Source organism: Agelaius phoeniceus, chromosome 5 (assembly GCF_051311805.1).
Source record: "Agelaius phoeniceus isolate bAgePho1 chromosome 5, bAgePho1.hap1, whole genome shotgun sequence".
Classification (NCBI taxonomy): domain Eukaryota; kingdom Metazoa; phylum Chordata; class Aves; order Passeriformes; family Icteridae; genus Agelaius; species Agelaius phoeniceus.
In genome coordinates this window covers 58,755,159-58,777,576 of record NC_135269.1, presented here as the reverse complement: position 1 = coordinate 58,777,576, position 22,418 = coordinate 58,755,159, and the positions used below count along the sequence as shown (strand labels likewise).

General features: G+C 37.6%; 1 protein-coding gene across 1 annotated transcript in view; it reads left to right on the top strand.

Annotated features, from left to right (window-relative positions):
- The window catches only part of SLC2A13 (solute carrier family 2 member 13), a 146,923-nt gene that overhangs the window by 67,104 nt on the left and 57,401 nt on the right, over positions 1-22,418 (top strand). Inside the window, exon 4 of the mRNA XM_054632034.2 lies at positions 758-866. Coding sequence (XP_054488009.1) covers positions 758-866 — 109 coding nt within the window. The remainder of the gene's footprint in view (positions 1-757; positions 867-22,418) is intronic.

Sequence of the window (22,418 nt, the reverse complement as noted above, 5' to 3'; positions counted from 1 at the left end):
AGCACTACTCTGGGCAGGGAGAAGTTCAAGTAAATACTGTGGTCAGGAATTTAAAATTTTTGCCTATTATCCCATAGCTTTCTGTATTTTTTTTTTAATATGATACTTTTAAAGTTGTAGAGCTTTCTCTGTTAGCCAGAAATTTTTGTGGGTTTTTTCTTCATTGAATCTTAAATTCAGCCTCATGCCATTGCTACCAAAGGTATAGAATAAATGCAGTTAATTTCTGCTCCCTCCGCTGGCCTTCGAGCTGTGCAGAATAAATCTGTCCAGTACCTCTAAAGTACCCACACCTGCAACTGCTCTGTGGAAATTGGGTCTTTTGGGGACTAAGGAGAACACTTTATCTCCAATATCCAGACCTGAGTAATGGCATTTCTGAAATAAACTCTCAATAAAAATAGAAGCTTTTAGAAAGGAAACAAGAGTGATACTTTGTGGTAACTTTGGAGTACGTTCAGGTGCAGCCAATGTGCAATCTGTCAGTATGATAGAAGGAGAGCTGTACATTTCACACCAGTAGCAGACACTGTTCAAAAGTGGTGTTGTTTTTTGCTTGGGCTTCCTGATAATCCTCTTTGTAGTACAGTGCAGAAAAACAGAACTGAAATGATCATATTGTTCAAAAATAATTGAAATAATACAAGTTTGCTTGAAACTAAGGTGCAAATCTGCTATGCCTGGCAACATTGTCTTGATAGCAATCACTTAAGAACTATTACGTATTCTTTTGTTGTTGTCTTGTTTTTTTTTTAAGCTGGACCTGTGATCTGCAGAATGCTAACATACCCTCCAACTCGAAGAGCCTTAATTGTGGGTTGTGGTCTGCAGATGTTTCAACAACTGTCAGGGATTAACACCGTCATGTATGTATTTCCCAATTGCTTCTTTTTATAAAAAGTTAGAAAAAAAAATCAATTAGACCATTAGCAGTTATAGATGGTCTTCTGGACAAAGTCTGAAAGGTGAAAAATTGAGTGTGAGCTGGAATGCTGGTTTGAAATCCAGATGTTGGCATACTTGGCAACACAGTAAATTGGTACAAGAGGATGTTGGTATAGGGGTAAACTTACCATTTTTATAGACATGAGAATACAAACTGTATTCTGACAGATGCATTTTTGTGTTAGGATTTATGGTCAAGGCTATGTATGTCTGGACAAGAAAGCACATTTATGGTTTGAATGTGTGTGCAAATAGATCACAGTAAGGTGAGAGTTAGATTAACCATGTTAATGAGGTGGAACATTACTGTGAAGTGCTAAAGGATGCTGAGGGAAGAAACATTTCCTGCTTTTACATGGTTTTGTTATGTGTATGAAGTCTCAGTAAATGTGGAAGTGAAGAATGATGTATTGGGTTTTCTGACAAGCTGTCAGCTCATAACAGGAGAAGCTCTTGACAAATGTGCAATGTACAAGACCTTGTTTAAGATGAAATTATTGTTGGGCTGCCCTACATGACTAATCATAATGAATATGGTTGCCATATTGTTTTAAGAGCAAGTACAAAATACATTGCCATAACATTTTAAAGAGAAAACTATGCCTAAGGGAGCATGCATGTTAGGAAATTGTTAAAAGAAACAGCTTAAAGGATAAGGCTTTTAGTGGTATCAAGAGTTACCATATTAAATGTTAGAGTAAACACTGCCATCTGTCATACTGGAAGAAAAAATGCCCCAGACTCAGTATTATTAAACTGCACAGGAGGGAAATCTGTAACAGGTAAAGAAAGACTTCATAAAGTAGGAATTGTAAGCCAGTGTGGGAAACACTTGGACACAAAACTGGTAAGTTGTGTGAAAGCCAGAAGAAAGGCACAGAAAGAACTTTGATAAATTTTTCAGACACATCAGAAGCAAGAAACCTAAGAGTCTCCAGGCCCAGAAAGGATCAAGATATTGGGAGTACACTAACAGAAGTGTTGAGCACCAAATCTCACAAAGACGCTTTTTGCATTTGTGTTAATTATAGAGGGTACAGGAAGCTTTTTGCACTAGTGCCTACTTAAGATGTCTCAGGTGGTCTGCTTGACACTCAAGTACTAGAGGAAAACATCTAGAGCAAGCTGATAAAAAATAACAAATTAATCAGGGTACACTCAACAGGTCTCAAGTAATTTGCATCCATAATCACTGAATTTGGAAATGTAGCATAATTTATGAGAAGCTACAGCCCAAAAAGTTTTATTTTGGTCTCTATAAAAATTTAATTAAAACTTTATAGAATCAAATAAAATGTGTGCTAATAAATATGAAAAATGAACTTGTGCACATACAACATAAAACTGCAAAGAAGAGTCAACATGATTGTTGTAGAAAGATTATAGCTGGCTTGGATGTGAGTCCATGGTTGTGTTAGAACTGTAAATCTCACATGAATTAACAGTCTTAAACAACCATGACAGCTGCAGCCAAAGTTTCTTGAAGAAATCATATAGCCATGAAAGTGAGAAGTCCTGTCACGTAAATAACTATTTAAGATAGGAGAAAAAAGGATGAGAATAGAAGATCAGTTATCACAAACCAAGAATAGACTCCTACAATGATCTATATGAAGATCTTTGCTGCTTTAATAAATCTGTGAAAGCAGCTGAACAACAAAGTAGCAGCTTATATTCATACAGCATTCACAATATAAAGATCCCCCAAATCTGTAAGCATGAACAGTTGTGGGAAGATAATGCAAGGTGACAAATTAGTGGAATGGCAAATGCATTAACTATACAATGTTATTCAATAATGCCTGAAGGAGGGAACTGGGTAACTAACATGCATGGCAGTCTAAATTGTTACTACTCAAAAAAGAGGGCTTGCAATTGCATTGCTGTTCTATACAAACATCATGATGACATCCATGGCCCATCTGGAATATTACAAACAGTTGCAGATGTCCTGTCTTTTAATAAGAGCAAACCAGGTTATGTGTGGGGAAAGAGATACCTGTGTTTGAACAGGATTATTAGAACTCTGCAGCTTGGAAAAGAAATGAGGTCAGAAGAAATACAAGAGGTATATAAAGCTACTAATGTTATGGAGAGGATGGGGAGAGCATGATTATTCATCATTTCTTCTAACACATTTTTGGTGACTCCTAGCTCTTATCCAGCAGTAGGTTTAAAATAAGCAATTTTTCATGCAACACATAATTACATATTGGAACTCATTGCCACAGGATGTTACAGATGCCAAATGTAGAAATACATTTAGAAGTTAATTAGGGAAACTTACATAATAAACATTATTAAAATGTTATGAAATGTGGTATGCATGCAATCTCTGGCCAAGGACAGTCATTCTCACAGTTTGGTTCATAATACTTTGGGATACCCTATTAGGCTAGAACAAAAAATTGACAGTTCACTAGGCTTATGACACTGGTAGGTTGACTTTGTTTATTTTAAACTTACTATGTTTTAAAATCTCAAACTGCTTTCTGTGTAGGAGGTTTTACAAATAGTTTGGAATTGACCTAATTTACTTGTGGATGTGTAGGAGGACAGAATTACAACTATAAAACGTGGTTGAATCTTAGCTTTAAAATAATAAAATGCCTATAATAAACACATGAAGGCACTGTTGTTAAAGGACTGGATTGTCAGCCATTTGCAATATCCAGTCTCTTTTAATATTCCATTATAACTAAATTTTTAGTTATCAGGTATGCAAGACAAACATTCTCCTGTGAAAGGACATTTTTCAAATACAAGTAAGCAGCTGTCTGTTGATGACTTGGTTACATAAAAATTGGTAAATGCCTTTTAATGTTGTAATTAGATGGTACCTTAAGGAACTGTCAGATTGTATTAACTCTCTAAGCACTAGTTTTCTCTTCATAATGTTTAGTTGTGTCATTCTGGGATTGCTGTTCTCCTGCAGGATGAAAGCAGGCATTGGTTATGGTTGGAGGGTCTAGTATTGTGTGGATTTTCCTTCAGTGGTTTCTCAAAAGCAGACATGACAGGTATTTTGACAGTGGATGTTCACTGTACCTTTGGTGCTACTGTAAATCCTTGTTTGTTGGTTTGTTGGCCCTTTTTAGGCCATAGAAGAAGAGGCTGATGACCCCAACTTGCAGTTGCTTTATCACTGAAGGGGTATCAGGGACAGACAAAGGTGATATAGAGACTCCATCATCAGAAGGCATGAAAAAACACTTTATTATTAGAAATCTACAGTTCTTAATAGAAACAATGGTGGACTTAAGACCTGTTTGGCTTTTAGGACTCTTCTCTCAGACTATTGGTGAACTATGAATAGCACACTCTGGAGAATCATATCTACAAACAAAGTTACAGAAAGAGAGATAATAATTGTTTGAATTCTTCTCTCTTAGTTTCCTACAGCTCCTCACAGCTTCCCAGCATTTTCCTGGGACAGCTATGTCTCTCTCTGTTCAGAAGATATGTGAATACCACATTGCCTGGCTTTCTGTGGCAGAGAACTTGGCCTCTGGTTGCCCTCTGACCAGTTAACTTAACAGGGCAGCATCCATGACAGGCCCTGACTTGTTCTAATCTTCTGGCTTGAGAGTTTCTGCTCTTTCTGCTATAAAATAATTTGTTTCATCTTGTATTTTACTGTAAGAAAAGTGAGGCCATCAGGATGAATTTGTGTGTGTCTGAAAAGCTCATTTAAACTCCCATAATCACAAACGGACATGAAAAAATAACACAATTTTAGAATTATTTGGTACTTGCCCAATATATGCTTTACTGAGTAATTCATCAATTTTAGAAAAGAAAAGCTTGAGTTGAAAATTAGAGGTGTTAGAGGAAGTTTGCAGAGGTCTAAAAGTAGTCATTGAGTGTACCCATAGAAGGAGAGATGCTAAAAAGCAAAAATTACCTGCAAGAAACACAGGGAGATAACAATAAAAATCTAGAGCTTCCATGCTTAATAATTCAGTAATCTGGTATAAATTCTCTTATTAAAAACTGAGTATCAGTAGTGGAGCCAGTGAGAGCAATAAAGTCCATGTGTAATTGGAGTTGTCTTGAGGATGGGGAGAGGAAAACCAGAAGAATTGCTGTAAGAATTGTTGAAGGCTGTGCTCAGCCTTTTTTATTGTGTAATAAACTGATCTAGTTTTTGCACAGAAATAGTTTCATATCATATTTCCATCACATTTGTTATACACATGAATGTTTATAAAATCCAGCCAAGAGGAACCAGAAACTCATCAGGAACAGGATGTTACAGAATTGGTGAGAACAGTATGTGGAGCAACCTCTGCATTGAGGAGGTAGATCTAAAAGAGAAGCAAAATGTAAAAATAGGCTAAGGAGGTTGTGACTGTCACAGGAAAAAATCTAGCATGATAAATTTAGTCAGCAAAAGACGAAAGCTCAGTGACCTATTGCTTTGATTCCTTTTTTTCATACCCCTAAGAACAAGGGTATCATTGCTGTCTGATGCAGTGCCTGACGCAGAACAAATGTTTCCTTTTTGTCATGGCTTTCACCAGCTTAACTGACCCGTTAAAGTCATACCATTTTAGACAAGCATCTCTCACACTGGTGTGAGCAGGTCTGAAATGGTTTAACTTCTCAGTTTCTTATCATTCTAGTGTTTTCTCATCTTGAAAACAGAAGCTCATTGTTTCAAGCCTGGAGCCCAAGTCTGGTTGGCAGGAGACTGAGAAAGGCCTTGTGAAGGAACTCATATTCCAGGGGAGTAGTTATTACAAATCAATTTTTTAATAGTAATATATCTCAGAATTTGGTTAAATCTGTGAAGTTAAGGCATTTTCAAGCCCAAAGTTGCCCATAGTTAAAACCTAGGGGAAGAGGACCATTTTGAGGTAAAAAAAAGAAAAAATTTAAAAATTGAAGAAGTTCCATTTTTGGAGGGTAGGAGGAAGAGGGGACTTAAAGGATTTGAACTGTTCCACATTGTGTCATGAAAACCATCAATGGATGTTTTATCTCTGTGCTCGTGTTCCTGCAGAACCAGGACTTCTGAAAACATTTCTGGTAACATGCAGCCTTGTGGCAGTTAAAATACTTCCAAACCGTGGGGAAGAAAGATTTTGGAAGAAAATCCCAAGTTCTCTTGAACAGTAGGCAGTAATTTAGCCATAATTGGAGGGAGTTCAGTATTGTCTTGATAGAATTGCTTGCAGGTGGTATGACCTACAGTGGAGACTCTGCTCCTCTTTGAGAGGCTTTTTGTCTGTTCCCAAAGACTGCCTGTGCCCTCAAGACTATAAATCTGAGATAAGATTGAAGAGACAGCTGCATCATCTTGATTATTCTTACTCTCACAATACTTTAAGTGGATGTGATGAAAGCCAGACAAAATACTTTGTTCTGCAGTTGAAACACTAAGTTTGATGTGGTGCTAATTTTGTAATTTGCCATTATCTTTTCACATTGTGTTAGCAAAGCTTTCTGCAGCAGGAAAGTGGTATAATGTGTCAACAGGGAAAGCATATGGCCTTCAGCATTTCTGCTAAGCTATTTTGCAGGTGTATATGATCTGTTATTCCTATTCAATGAAATATTTTTTTTATTTCTGAGATATCTTTGCACCTCCTAGAAGTTAAGTGAATCCACATATAAAATGTATTGCTGCTTGGATTTGGTCCTCAGATGCTTTTGAGCTCTAACAGTGTCGCTTTTTTAATTTATGCAAGCAAATGAGAGAACCAGAAAATGGATGATAAAAAGAATCATCTTTTTTCAGCTGGCAAGAAATAGGAAGGGGAATAAAATACTATATGGAGAAGGAAAAAAGCTCAGAATAATGAGTGGAAAAAGAAGCTGGATAATAGAAGAAAAATACAAAAGAAGACAAGAGGAGGTTATGTAACAAGTGGAAATTTAGGGTTTGAAGATAAGACTATTAGAACAATTAATACAAAAAGTGAAAAAATATTGTACTGAATGTGAATGAGACTGCAAGAGACTGCAAGAAAATAGGAGTGGGACTGGGAAAGAAGTCAGGATACTTCTGGAGTTGAATAGAGACCAGAGAAGAGTTTAATGGGAAGGCCATTTCCTGGCAGGTTTAATTGCCAGGTCTGTTGTGCAGCAGCTTCAGAGCTGACACCTGCGAGCTGCAGCCTCAGAACCACCCTGGTACTTCAGCTTAACAGGAGTGTGCAGCTCAATCCCCAGAGGGTGGGACAAGTCAGGACTGAGAAACTCATCTTTAAATTCCAGTTTTTTAACTTCTTCAAAATGAAATACTGAAAAGGGAACGTTGGACAATATCTGACATATCTGACTGCAGAGAAGCTTTTCATTTTTTAAAGATCATTGAATAAATACCTTATTTTGTGAATTACTGCACAAGTAGTAGCAACCTTCTTCACTCTTTCAGCATCAGCAGCAATATAGAGATTTATAATTAATGATTGAATATATTTACAGGCTATGACTTATTTATAACGAATAAGCTGGTCATTGCCATGAGGTTTTCCTAGAGCATTGGTTGTTGTTTTGAATATTGGAAAAAAGTTACTGAGATCTATGAACAGAAGTTCTACTGGCAAAAAGTAATGGTGATTCACATTTTTCTTGTGATTTGTATTCAGGCATTGACTTTCAAGGTTGTATAGGTTTCTGTTGTGTTCTCTGGCTGTGCATTTTAAAACAAAATACAGAAAGTATCATTAAGAACAGCCCAACAGACAAAACAAAACCCCAATGTGGCACAATGCTAAATGTCATCCAAGTTGCACAGCAGTTACTGAAGGAGGGTACTTTTTATTGTCCTCTTGACTTAAATTTAAATTGGCCACAGTAACTCCCAAGCAGATTTCCATGTGGCATTTATTTTTGGATAGCCAGTAACTTGTCACCTCAGTTATTCTGGAGTATTCTCAGACCCAACTGGGCTTTAAGTCTGACTAAAGGAGGCACTATTGCACTAATGTTCTTTCCAGATACAAACTTTGTAGAATTATCAGGATAATTGAGAAGATTTGGTAATTGACAAGTGTAATTTTCTCTGATGACTCCATGACATTAAGGCTGCTGCCTGGTTAGGTTTTCATCCTACAGTATTTCATTGCTGGTAAACTGTCCAGTTTATATCTTTCTTTTAGTTTTTGCATTTTCCTCTTAGGCTTTAGGAGATGTTTAATAAACCAGAAAGAAATTCTATGTTGAACATCCACTTGCTTTTGAGATAATAATTAATAAGAGATTTTTTTTTTGTAGGTTTTCCTAAATTCTTCCAATAACTTTTTTGAGAAGTGACCCTTCATTTTACCATTTTAGCCTTGGTTCATATTGCAAGATGTTTTAGATACTGCTGTGTACAAACTCATAATGTAAAATACTTCAGTGGCATACAGATACTTTTAATATAGACTGCAGGTATTTTTGGAAGAACAACTAAACCAAAGTCTAGTCTAGTCAAACACACTAGGTGAGGTGAGTGTCCCATTGCACCAGCTGTCTCTGTTGTATGTGCTATAGAGGAATAATGGGATTAACTTATAACAACTCTTGAGAGGAATAAATTGTAGTTGATCAGCAAAATAATTTTATATTACTCACTGTAAAACATTCTAAATGAGAGTTTATGAAAACTGCTTATATCAGTCTCACAGTACTTGAGAAGGAAAATGAAATTCTGACTCGGGCTTTTTGCAAGTTCTGCATTTTCAGCAACCACTTTTCCATAGGCAGTGTACTGGTATCACAGCTGAGCTTGTTTCTTTTAAAGAAAAGAGTGCATTGAAAATAAAATATATTAAAAAAATCCCCAACTTCAAACATCTGATGGTCACCAAGTTGTACACATTGGACACAAGTTTGTGTATAAACAGGCTTATACAGTATTTTTCCAAGCCCTGTAACATAGGTGATGGAGATGATGATGATGATCATTATTAGAATTATTATAAAATTTTAATTACTTTTCCCCCAGTTAAATGGCAGATCTGAACTGAACAATTAGTTTGTTTGTGAAAATCTGTCCATTAAGTGTGAAAAATTATCACACAACCTATAGCAGTGACTTTGGAACTGTGGCCAAGGACAAACTCAGATTTGGAGGTGGAAGTACAGAGCCTTAGGCTGGGCAGAATCAGTTCTTGTCAGCAGCTGAGATACTGGTTGTGTGGGTAACAAGAAATGTGAAATTCCCTTTCATCACTTGCTCTCAGCAAGAAGCCTGGGCAGTATTTACAGCAGCTGTGACTTGGCAGAGCCAATCCCTTCCATCCCCTCTTTGTTTGCCTGCACCTCTCCATCACTGCAGGCCAGGGAGGAGCCCAAACACAGTTTCTCTGGACCTTGCTGTGATGTTCTCCCTTCTTCTCAATCATCAGTAAATGCTGATGTGGGAAGGGAATACCACCTAGTAAGGGGGTGTACCTTAGTAAATCTGCTAAGAAGTGGCTGAAACATAAATCTGTTGATGGCAGGATGCCAGTGGCTTCATCCATTAATGAAAACCAAACCAGCCAACACAAGATCAGCTGGTGAAGGAATGCTGCAGCAGGCCTGAGAGAAAAGGAATAACTCTTTTGTTCCACAGGCAGGATGCAGGGCAGGTAGTGGTGACTTGGTATTGAGAGTCACAGAGAGGGATGGGAAGAGAAGCAGCTGGGTCAGGCTGCTGGGCATCCACTATGGCTCTACAGCTGTGCAAGAGCTCTGAGCAGTGTTTAGGTCTTAGCCTGTGTTCTGGTTTTGTACTTAGCCACAAGCTGCACAACTGAGTGACCTGGGTGGAGGCAGGCTGCAGAAGGCAGTTCAGTAAGCTTGAACATTTTTTAGGCAGTCATATTGCTGAAGTTTCTGTATCATTTACTGTGTTTTAAAAAGAACTCCTATGTTTTAAAATTTTTGTTTAAAAATTGAAGTGTTTTTCTCAAATATTCTTGTGTGTGCTTATAGGGTGGCTTGCAAACCCTGAAAAACTTATGGGTTTAATGATTTAGGTCCAATGTACTTTATCAGTTGAAATAATTGTGAGAGGGTAGTTTGGATACAAGTAAGGAACTGCATCTGTATTAAAAACAAGTCACCTGTGTGTCAGCATTGCTAGCAATAAATCCACACTTTGCCGAATTTCCACTAAAATAAAAAATGATGCCATAGCCATTTTCTTCTGTAGCTTAAAAGTTAGTTCAAGAGTATAGATTTGTAACTTGCCATAAAGCAAAGAAGTTAAAAGTTGAAATTTGATTTGGCCAATGCCATACATCAATCTTCAAGATTCCTTCATAGGAATGACATTTCTCTGTGCATTTTGTGTTCTTATTCCTTTTGAATAGAAAAGGGAAAATCAAAGCTTTATGTCATTTAAAACTAAAAAAGAAAGATGCAAAACAAGGCACTGAATCATGATGGAGTAGTTAACTGGATTAAAGCTATAAAATACATATCCTGCTTAAGCTGCTGGCCTTGTTGATCAAACTAACCAGAGTTTTTGGAAGATGGCTTTTACAGCTATCTCCTCATTCTAACTGCTGGAGATCAAAGGATGGGTAATTCAGATAAAAAAGTTTTGAAGGTTTATTGGAAGATCAAGGAAGTATTTCAAGCTGCTATATAATGGGACTAATGGGATGAAATGAAGGAAAATGTAGAATGATTATTGGAACACAGTTCAGTGCTTAGAAGTACTATATTGAGTGTCTCGAGGGAAGTAGGAAACAATTGTAGTTTCTAATTGCTTAAACTGTTACAACAGTAGAGAAATATTGGAAATAACATACTTGGGGGGGTTGGTGTTGAGATTAGTAGACATACAAAGCAGATTAACATAAGTTTATATGTAAAGACTAATTTCCTTTATATAAAACTTTTATAGCCCACATCTTCTGATAGTTCTCATAATCTAACCATATATTGTTAAAAAAAGTAGAAAACCAAACACAGCCCCCACCTAAAACCTAAACTTAAAAAATCCTAGACTGCCGAAAACATTAAATGATATTGAGGTGGATTTATTTGCATTATCATTTTTGTCAGGTTAAAAAATAAACAATGAAAAACCTTCTGAATTTGCACAGGAGGCAGGTTCAGGGTGCTGATGTGAGGCATTGTAAGGGGCTCTTAACCATAGGCTCTCCTTCTGTTTTGAAGCACTGGATTTTTCTTTTCATTTAATAAATCTTGTAAGTATTACTGATTTTCCTTATTTGTCTGGTGCTGAACATCTGCTTAGTTGTAGGAGTTTTGTGTTGTTTGGGTTTTTTCACCCCAAATTTGGACCTTTAAATCCATGAGTTGAAGAATGACCATATGAAATATTTTCCTTATTTACTGTCCTTTTTGAGTTCTTTCCTGGGTTATTGGTTAGAAGAATATATACTAAAGAATGGAATAGCATGAAAGTAAAGTAAATAAAAGTAAACCTCATGGTGTAACAGCTGCAAATGATTTGCCACAGTCTGGATCCATCTACCGATGGTTTGGTTAATCATTTTTAAAATTATTTGTAGGTGTATTAAAAAGGATCTGAGTATTAACTGATACTTCAATTTCAAAAAAATTAAAATCTTCAACAAAATCCTAAGTTAAATGCCTTTAATAAATTGGTATTTTTCAGTGTAATGCTTTCACAGAAGTAAATTCTTTGAAAATTTTGTGTTGACTGTTACTAATATAAAGGCTTGTAATAGCTTCATTTGGAAATCAAGGTTTATTTTTATGACATGTTCAAAAATACACATTCAAAGAACTGTATAGGAGTTAACATACCAAGCTACTGTAAAAGAAATCCTGCTATATCTGTCTTCTCATTTGGCATGTGTTTTATTTTTAATGTTGCCTGATCAACAAGAGACTAAGTGCACAAGTGCACAATTTTACCCCCAGTTTTTCATTAATGAAATCTGTGAAAAACCAGTCAGAAGGTTGGACATTTACATTAAAGCATTTTAAATCAACTCAGTCCTGCTGATTGTACTCTTTGTTTTACCTTACTGTGGTTTTCTTAATGGTAAGTGACAGTGTCTGTTCCTATAGTTCTTCAGGCTGTGAAAGAAAGACTGTCACTTTGGAGAAATTTTTCCACATTTTTCTGCTTTTGATTTCTGCTCTCCCTTTTGTCTGTAATGAGTTCATAGCACTGTTTGATTTCTATCTGTTGCCTTAGTAATAACTTTCAGGTCACCAATCCAGTGTTAATTTCACTGCAGGGCCATGCAGGAGAAATTGTGTGAAAATGCCTTTGCCTTGCATGTGGTACATATGCAGGGTAGCTGTTAAGTCAGATAAATGCATCTCATTCAATTTGTTCATATGTAAAGCCAAGTAATGAAATGAAATCAGGGCAGTGATGCTGTTTTTAAATCATTCATGAATGATTGCTGGAGGAAGTTCCTTAAATAGCACTGCTGGTTTGTTTGTTTTAATGTATTATTTGCCCAGACAGCTCTTGGAGTACAACAGGTCTCAACAGTTTTTCTTCTGTTGAACATTTCTAATCATCTTGTAAAAATTCCATTTTAATCCAACTGTTAATGTTTAATATGCATCATTCTGTTGAACTGTGCATTTTTGTTGTCTCTAGCATTTATTTTGAGACCTATCAGGAAATCACATACCAACCAATGACCAATTTATTTTTTTTTCTATAAAGCACAATAGAATAGTAAGAGGAGGGATTGGTTTTTGCTGTAGGTTTGCTCCCTTGGCAAAACCTAGAGGGCACATATTATTCAAATATTGGACTGTATTTGTAGCAATAAGAAAGTGTCTTCCTCTTAGGTGAAAGACAGGGAATACAGAAATGTGAAACAATTCCAAGTTCACAATGTAATCAATCTTGAAAAGACACAAAATTAAAGTGTAAAAGGTCACCTGGTTAGGTGCTGCCTGATACAACAACATGAACAACCTCAGTGAAATATATTACTGATGCTATTCAATCATAGAGTAAGAGATATGATGCCCTTTAGATCTGTTTATTCACCTTTACTTTAAGGGCAGAGGAACCAGTTCTGTAAATTGGATTCTTTGGAGTCTGTCAATAAGAGTTAAGCTGCCACAGGCTAGTCAATATGCCTTGTGCCACAGATTGGAGACCCAAAAAAGAAAAAAGGTTGAAAGGTTATGTGGATTGCAAAGATTTGCTATAAATGAAAATAGTCCAGAAATGAACCGTGAATAAAACATGGCGGTATCTAAAAGTTAATCCAGACCTTGCTATTGGCAGCAGTCTGCAGTAAGCAGAGAGATGGCTGTGGTGAAAATGGGCCATACAGAAGGTGTGAGATGGAGCACAGGCACCAGATCAAAGGAAAATAAGAAATCACTGATGAGACTTTTAATTGCTCAGTGTGGTGAGAAAGAATAATGTCTGTAAGGCCAGCAAGGAGGAGAGTGCAGGGAGGGAGGGGATATCAGGAGGGGGAACTTAACAACACTGGGGTTCTCATCTTTTGGGGGGGCTGGTTCTTTCCTGGAGGGTTTCCAGCAATCAGGTGCAAGTTGAGTCTAAGCCTGTGCAGGTGAGAGGGGTCTCACCTATGACTGCTTAAAATCTTGGGGAATGTTTTCTACAGAGTTCTGACAAGTCTGGGAGAATGATTCAGAGAATGATTTTAAAACATTTTCATGAAAGAATAAAATCCTTTTGTGATATTTTCTTTCTTTTTAATAGTCACTTGTATACTGCACTTGCCCAAAGCATGTTTTATGGACATCTTGAAAATAGGAAAAGAATGTGAGACCAGATTATTATCAGCAACATTTCATGTTTCCCAAGGGGAAATTGGAACAGGGATGTACTGGACTGCTGATTAAAACTTCTGCTTGCTAGAGGCCCTTTCCTCATGTAAACTTGAATCTTTTGGTCAGTTATGAGTGCAAGAGGTTTTTTTTTTTCAGAAGAAAGATGGAGAGCCCTGTTAGAAACCAGGGGAGAAAACAAAAGCACAACAAAAACAAACAGGTAAAACAATTTGGGCTTTCTTACTCTACTCCCTCTTCTTACTTCCTTGGTTATAGAATTTCTATTGTATGTTTATAGACTGGGGAAGGAGAAGAGAAAGTGAGCAGCTAAAATTTTGCTATCAATTTCAGGTCTTTAAATAATATATTTAAATGAAAGAACTGAAATTAGTTCTTGAAAACAGGAGTTGACAAAAGCTAAAGTCTTCTTTAGCTTTTGTTGCCAAAGGAATACCTATTGCCCCTGCATGTTGGTGAGAGAGGGAAGCAGGTGAAAGTCCTGAAAAAAGGACTGAAGGTACTTTTTGGTGCTTTTGAAGGACTTGTTGGTGCTGTAAGGACCATGCTGGCATGTAAGGAATCAGGTAAGATCTCACTTAAACTTGGACCAATTTGGCTATTTTTAAAGGAAGTTTTGAATGTTACCTTTTAAAACCTACTGTGTCCTTCCATATGAGCCCTTAAGGAAGTGTGAGAACTGAAACTGTGTAACCACAATTTAATACATATGGCAGATGAAATTGTTACAGGTGAGATACAAACTAAAAGAAATCCTAGCACTGCCCTAAGCTGCAGCTCTGTCCCATTTGCACAGGAATGAGGGAAGAAAGGGGAGTTTATCAGAATGAGAAATGTAAATTATGCTTGTTAGTGATGGCACATTCCAGGAGTTTTAGATTTTTCAATCATCTTAGTATTTGAGAACCAAATTTTGTTTCAGATTGTGACACATGCCTGTAATGTCACTAATTTACAGTGGAAATAAAAGACGGGATGCAGTTCATATTTTTTCTGGTTCATGTAGAAATGGAGAATGACTTATTAGTGAAATGGAACAGCTCTCAAGGGAAAAATGTACCAATTCCAAGTAATCTTTCTTTCTTTACTATTTCATATAATAGTAATTATGTGTGTTAACACATTTATGGTTTGAATATTATCAAATATATTACAAACATATTACATCTATTACAGTAATCCTCTCTATCTTATATGCCTTATTAGAGTTCTGAATAAGTAAAATTAATGTGGGTTAGCTCATTGTATTTTTCAGGGCATATAGTTCTATCTTAAATGCTTTTATCTTACTGCAAACCCCAGTTTTTTATGAATCTTGTCACATTGTGGTAAACTAACTCAGGCACTGCCATAATTCTGAACAGAGACAGAATCAGGATGTATAAAAAAAACAACAACAAACCAACCCCCTTCCCCCCCCCCCCCCCCCCCATATATATATATGTGTGTGTATATGTATATGTGTGTATATATGTATGGATATCACAACTGACCTGGAACATGAGCTCTGCAAGACACTGGTCAAGTCTCTACAGGTATTTATATCTCACTATATTGATTTATCATATTTGTTAGCTTTAACCAGCTAGAAAATCATATAAACACATGCCCATATTGCCAGATCCCTTCTTTCCTGCAAACTCTGGGATGGTCACCTCCTCTTTAAGCATCTCTGAAGAGGATTCTGCTGCCCTGCCATGTTTTCAGTTATGCTTGAGCAGCTCCAGTGGCTTTTCCTTGCATCAAAGTAAGAGATGCCACCATCTCTGCAAACTCTTCGGTGCAGAAATGCACATTAACCAGGCAATAAATATGGGTAAGCAGTTTGAGACTGTGGACTTCTGTCCAGTTTTGGAAATCTTAATTCCCTTAATAGTGTAATATGCTACTGCAGACAGCTGGTGCTGGAGGAAGACTAGCCAATGCTAGATTGGGAAATTAAAATAAAGAATAACAGAAAGAAGAAAAACACATCAGCTGGGATGGACAGTGCTTTAAAATGTCCTATAAAGCCACTATTGGAAAAAGAAATTAATCCTGTGGTTAGAAGCTTGGCTGAATTGCCCATCCTCTCAGCAAAATCTAAGGTCCCTGTCTAGGTTTTGCCTTTTGAAAACTGAACAAGCAGCTCTTGGTCAGCTGTGACAACACTTGAGCCCTCATTTCTGCTGTGTTTTGTTAAGATATGCTGAAGCAAATGGTTTCATAAAGAAAAAATATTAAATTGTATAACTTTTTTTTTCTTTTGCAGGTTGCTCTAAAAGCTGTACTTGTTCTGTTTTCTGTAAAAAAAAAAAATATTTTGTTGTTTTTCTGAGGGAATGTTACTCCTGAGACTTACTCAGCTGAGGGACAAATGAAACCAGTAGATTCCTGCAAAGAACATGTTATCTTGCCTCCAGTCCTTCTTACAATGACTTTAAAACCCTGCACTGTATGCTTGCAAGAAACTTTAAGCACATTTTCTAATTCAGACTTGCAACTTACTGCCCTTAAGTGACACATTTTAGCTTCCTGTAGTGTGTATATTACAATAGTGTTCACACAGAGACACGATTTCATACTTCTGAGTTTTTCTAACTCAGACAAGAGACTCATCTGGACTATTACCTTGGAAAGAAATTGTAGTTCAGCTTCTGTACAGCTCTTGATGATGAGTCAAGGGAGTCTCTTAGTGTTCTGAGTGGTATGTGCAGGGTCATGCAGGGTGGCTGGAGTTGTATGACTGTCACTGGCCTGGGCAGCTCCACATTCTGTCTTTCATCTTCTCTTCCAGTATAAAGCTGATCTTTTCAATAAATCAACTTTTGGGTTTTTCTAACAACATAATCTTGCAGTGATTCCATGCTTGCTGCACTGTAAACCATCATGTACAGGAGCATTGAAGTATATTTGCCATAGACCTTCTAAAATTTTTATTTTTGTGTGTCTTAGGTTCTGTGCATCGGCCTATTGCTTCTTGTTCTCTCTAAATAAAGTTATGAAGAACTTCTAAGCAACCAGTATTTATGACACCTCCCTAAACTAGATGTTCTCTGTAGAGAACCCATTTGGGGATTTATTCTGGTTTCATAAAAGACATTTTCCTTTCCTGACAGCAAAATTCTCTGTCTGGAACAAATTAACTGCCATTCAAGGACTAATCTCTTCCTCCATGGCAGAAATTTCTTCCTCTGTGGCACTGCTCTTCAGGCTGACTGCTGCAGTCACTGTCATAGATACTCCCCAGAGGTTTCAGACCAGAATCACATCTGCTGCTTTGAGTCACAGCTTCATCCTATCTGGTGGGATTTCAGTGTTCATTAGACTAATTAATGATTAAGTGCAGCAATATGACATGGCTTGGCTGTTTTGTCATGTCAGTCAGCTTTCTCAAGAATTCACAGTATCAGCTATTTTCTGAATATTTGGTTTTGTGCAAGATTTTAAATAAGCAGCTTTCTCACTAAAGGCAGAAGTGCACTGCTGTCTGGTATAATCTTGCTTGAGCTGCACAGAGGTATCTAAACCAGCAAAACCTGTATTTGTAGAAGGAAATGTTCAGGCAGAAACCTCTCTGTAAGGGAGATCTTTACCTCTGTGAAATTAGAGGTATTTTGAGGAGAGAGGAGCAAAAGCAGGGGAATGGGAGCAGAATGTAATGCTAAAATGGAGTTGCTTTCCTCAGTAAAGCAGAACAACACATAGCACTGAATCTGCTGCTGCTTCCTTGTGGCCCTGTGGTTTCCCCTCAGAACAGGTTATCCACCTCTGCTTAGGTACTTATACTGTGTTTCCAGCTTTTGAAGAAAAGATGCTTTGTAATTACTTTCAGGATAAAAATACCTAATTATATTGTGTGCATAAGTAATTATTGTTTATATGTGTTGTTAATCTAATAACTGGTAACTGTTGTGGATGAGGGGCTTGAATGTACCCTCAGTAAATTCACAGACAACATCCAGTGGGGTGGGGATATTATCTGCTGGTGGGCAGGAAGGCTCTGAAGAGGTTCAGGCTGGACATCATGAGGATTATCAACTTGGAGACCACTGTGTCTCTGAGTCAAATGGGACCCACTGATGGTAGTATGGCACTGTCTTCATTGAGGAAATCAGGGTGATCACAGTGATGACCCATATCAAGGACATAGGTTTACTAACTTTTGGAGAAGATTGAACAGTGTGTGACCTGGTCATGAGAAGGCATAGAGCAAATATTTATCTGTCCATCAGGTATTGACCCTGCAGTTTTCTAAACCCATGTGTTTTGTCCATCATGCTTGAAGTCTGACTTGGCAGGGAGAGCGTGACCATTGCTTCAGGAGATGCCACCTTCCCTGTGGGATCAGATTTCCCCAGCAGTGTTATGAAAGGCTTCTTCTGGTTTCTAATCTTCTGGTAAGCTATCAGCCACCAAAGGGCAATGTGTCAAATAATAGTAGCCATAAAGGCTGCTTGCCCAACATAGTCAGCTAATTTTTTTGTGAATTATGCAGTAATTCATTTGGTGTTCCTGTGACACAGCTGTTGAGGAAGATTTCTTCCATGACATGTCTGCAGGTATCTGTGAAGAACAATGAACTGGCTACAAGGCACAGTTATTTGCTACGTGCATACTATTACTTGATACATTTTAAATGTGAAATTTTTGAATTTTGCAGCTCACATAGACAGGTCTGCCAGATAAGTATTATTTAAGATTTTTTTCAATGTGTTTTTCGTATATGTTATTTCTGGTTTTTTTTCCATGCCTCCCCATGTGAGAACATGACTAGCAAAAGTTAACATTCTGTCAGTATTCCTTCTTCAGAAACTATCTTTGTATCATACACTTTTGCCTCTTCACAAAACCGTGTAAGTTCTGTTTTTCTCTGGTCTCTGTTATGTGGCCCTCTCTATGCTGTAATAAATGCTGACAGCTCCCAGCTCAACAGTTATTTCCATCAAATGCAGACTGTTACGTCACTCAGATTTCTGAGTGCCAGTCTGAGATAAGGACTTGAATGAAAAGGCAGCTGGCATAAGGTTTGTGTCTGAAGAAAATGTTACTGTGTCTGCTAAGGCAGCAGGAGCATCTAAGGCAAGAGCAGCCTTAACCTTCAAGGCCTGTCCAAATCTCCAGCATTCAAGGACAAAGCACATATTCTTTTGGCTTCTCTCAGTATTCCTAATAAAAATTGTTGTTGTGAGAAGGTGAGAGATGGTGCTTGCTTCTTTCCAACATGAAGATGCTGTGATGATCCAAGCTTTCAGTACCCTGAACTAGTCTGCACCAGTGTATTTTGATTAAGATCAATATGTTGAGTTTGGGCTTATTCCACATGCAGGTTTCTGCCTGCCAGAGGTGTCCAGTGGACAGCACAGCTTACTGTAGCCACTGGGCCTAGGTGTTAAGAGCTTAAAAGCTTTAAGGTTTTTTTGTACTTTGCTTGTTCTCTGTAAAGGACAGAGCTGACAGGCAGATATGCTGTGCAGTTGTATAACTGACCACTCAGGGGAACTGATGTTTCCTTTCTCTGTAGTAACAGTCTTCCCAACACCAACTGGTGTTTCCCCAATCCAGGCCTCTCACCTGTGTTATCTACTGTAAGCTCTCAACCTTTAATTTCCTTTTTCCTTGCAATGCAAGTTCTCTTCCTGAATGTGGTTCTTTAAAAAAAGGCACCATTCTCAAAGCAAAATCTTTGTGAGCAGCTCATGGTGTCAGTGTGCTGACGTGGTCTCAAGTCAGGAATTAGTGGTGCTTCCTCATTATCTCATCTCTCCCCATCTGTCTGCATCCATTTGGGGTTTTTTGCCTTGTGTTTATATTGCAAGCTTTTTGGGAGAGGTGATTTAATTGTTCTGTTTCTGAACAGCACTTAGCACACTGAGTCCTTCCCGGTGCTGGAGACAGATATTTCAGTAATGCAGTCAACCTTTAGCAATGAAACTATGTGATGTTCTGCTTCCAACAGTGTAATTCTGCAGACAGTTCTCTAAGTGTAGAATATAATGATCTGATTTCTCCCCTCTTCTTTCCCCATAATGCCCGACAATGAAAATTTTGCTCTGTCCTTATGCAGGCTTTCCTTCCAGAAGGAAGGTCGTACTCTAGTGCTGCTAAATGTCGTAGACAGCAGCTTCTGCACTGGCCATGAGAGTCTCATTTCTCTAACAAAGGTAGTCTTTCCATTTAAAGGAGAAAAAAATACCACATAGATAATTCTTTGTATTTATTGCAATGAGAGAAGGGAGCTTTGCTGATGATATGTGACAGCATTTTTAATAAATGAAGCTCAGATTTTAAATTCTTTGTGAGAAATAGCTGGATGTCACCCATTTTTTGCCAGTGCAAGGTCTGTCATTTGCAATGTCAGTGTTGGTATTTGAGGGTACAATATTTATTAGAACTTTACTTTGTAACCTCAGAATATTTGTATTTTATATTGCAGCATGCTGTATTTTACAGTGAAATATTTATCTTTTGCAAAGGGTGCCAGGCTCTCTCCTGGTCAGGAGCCATGGGCCTGCTGGAGCCCCAGTGGTCATGGAGTTTTGCATGCTCTAGGGAGGTGTGGAGAGTCCAAGGCTGAGGTTTGAGGTCAGTCTGAGAGGAAAAGGTAAAATCTTAAGGAAAAGAATGCACATTTAGTATGTGTGTTGGAGAACTAGAAAATAAAACAGTAACTTAGCTTTAAGAGACTGCTTTTGCAGAAATTTTGTTTCAAGAACTCCGTTAACTTCTCAGCACATTAAAATATGGAAAGGGAAAGAAAATATGTTGTTGCAGGTATGTGATGTTAGAAACAAGTTAGGAGGAACAGTGAATTTGCATGTGTGGAGAGTCTTGCTACTGCAGATGCACATATTGTTCTTCTCTTGACAAGGATCCCTGAACAAATGTCAACTTGAGAAAGTCAGCATTTCCCTCTTAGACACAGCTTACTTGGGTGGATTCTGGGTGTTGTTCTTGATGCAGTAAGTAGATCCTGGGAAGGAATTAAGCTCAAATTAGAAGCCAAGAGGAGTGAAGACAAAGGCAGCAGTCAGGAAGGAAAACCAGACAGAAACACAAGCAAGAAGTTGGATGAATAGTGGGGTTTTAGTGTGCTGGTGTGTCTATTAAATCCTCTTATCTTGGCATAGGAAATATTTGAAAAATAAATTTGTATTTTATTAAATGTTTCTTTGTATCAGATAGTAATACACCATTGAATTTTTGAGGGATTATTTTGTATTCTACATTTTTAAACTCTGACTTTTTTATTGTGAGCCGGTCACTGTTTGGCTGACCTTGTGTGTGACTAATCCAATGCCATCCATATGATTGTACTTTTTTAAATCTTGTGAACCCTTCCAAATAACAAAAGGTAGGTTATGGCAAAACAACAGCACTCAGATTTAATGGCTGGGAATACAGAGATAACAAAAAGACCCAGATTTCCTATGTGCAGAGATGCTTTACTCTGAGTGGGAATGAGCAGAACAAAGGCAGTGTCACCCTACTAGTCATTCACAGTCACCTGCTGACAAATTTAGCTCTGTCTGACCTTATAAAAACAGAAAGGAAAAAATATATGAGAAGCCAAATTACTAGATCCTAGTCCATGAAATAGGTCTGCTAACTCTTAAATAAATAAAGTAATAAATACATGCTTATATATATATATATATATGTAATAAATAGTTTCATACGTAATTTGCTCCAAACATTTTAGGTCATATCTGAGGAAGTTAGTAGGGCCAGAAAAAATAGTGCAAAATATCAAAACAGTCTCCCAGCATTTAGGTGAATTACCTTTAGTCAGGACTATTCCCATTAAAAGGGAAAAAGCCTATTCATGGACAGCTTTGCTTGAGGAGATTTTTCACTCTTCCCTTGCCTCATAAGCCAAGTGTGTCTGCTCAGTGAACTGCTGCTGTTTCATATTTTTGTAGATCTCTATCTTCCATTTGCACTTTGGTTCTCCTCTTGTAAATGGAATCTTGCTCAGGACTGCTAATTGCAATTTCCTCAGGCAAGAAGATCTTTCTTTTGTGCCAATGAAACTCATAGAAATTTCATTTATGTGATGGGTTTTCTCCTCTTGACTTTACTGTTCCTACCCTTCTGGGATTAATTTATCTTGGCCACTTTGAGAAGAAAAGGACTTTTATTGCAGTGTTATTTCTGGAGTCCTCCTTAGGAGGCCAACAAAGCCCGTGCAGTGAGGATCCACAGTCACAGGGCTCCACTGCCTGGTGCAGAACACTTTGTGGAGCAGTTTATCATCTGTCTTGCATGCCATGATGGCAGTTGTCCTCTGTCACTGAGCTGTCAGGTCAAGATGCTGTTTTTAGCTAAGGTTGCTATTTCTAAAAGGACCTCTGGGAAGAATTGTCCGTCTGAAAGCAGATGCCTGTTGCCCTGTAATTGCTACTTCATTAAAATATTTCAGTTACAATTCTTGTATGCCCGTAGGTTCTCTAGATACCTGACATGGAAACTGTCAGCTGTAAAGTAAATTTTTGTTCAATATGACATTTTAGAGCAAAATCCCAGTTGTGGGATTTGAGTTAAAACTGTCAAGAAGACTGGCTTCCTCTAGAGACCTTAACCAATGCATCTGTGTTCTCACTTGAGTTTCTTTACTGTTCTATACACCTATCTCAATAGAAATTTCATTCTGATTTCCAAGTAACCTGTCTAATCAGAAGTGAAAGGTATTTGCCAGATAAGCATTTCAGTAGAGCCTGCTGGATGAACTGTGAATATAAACTGAATGGAGTTAAATATTGCAGCCTATGAGC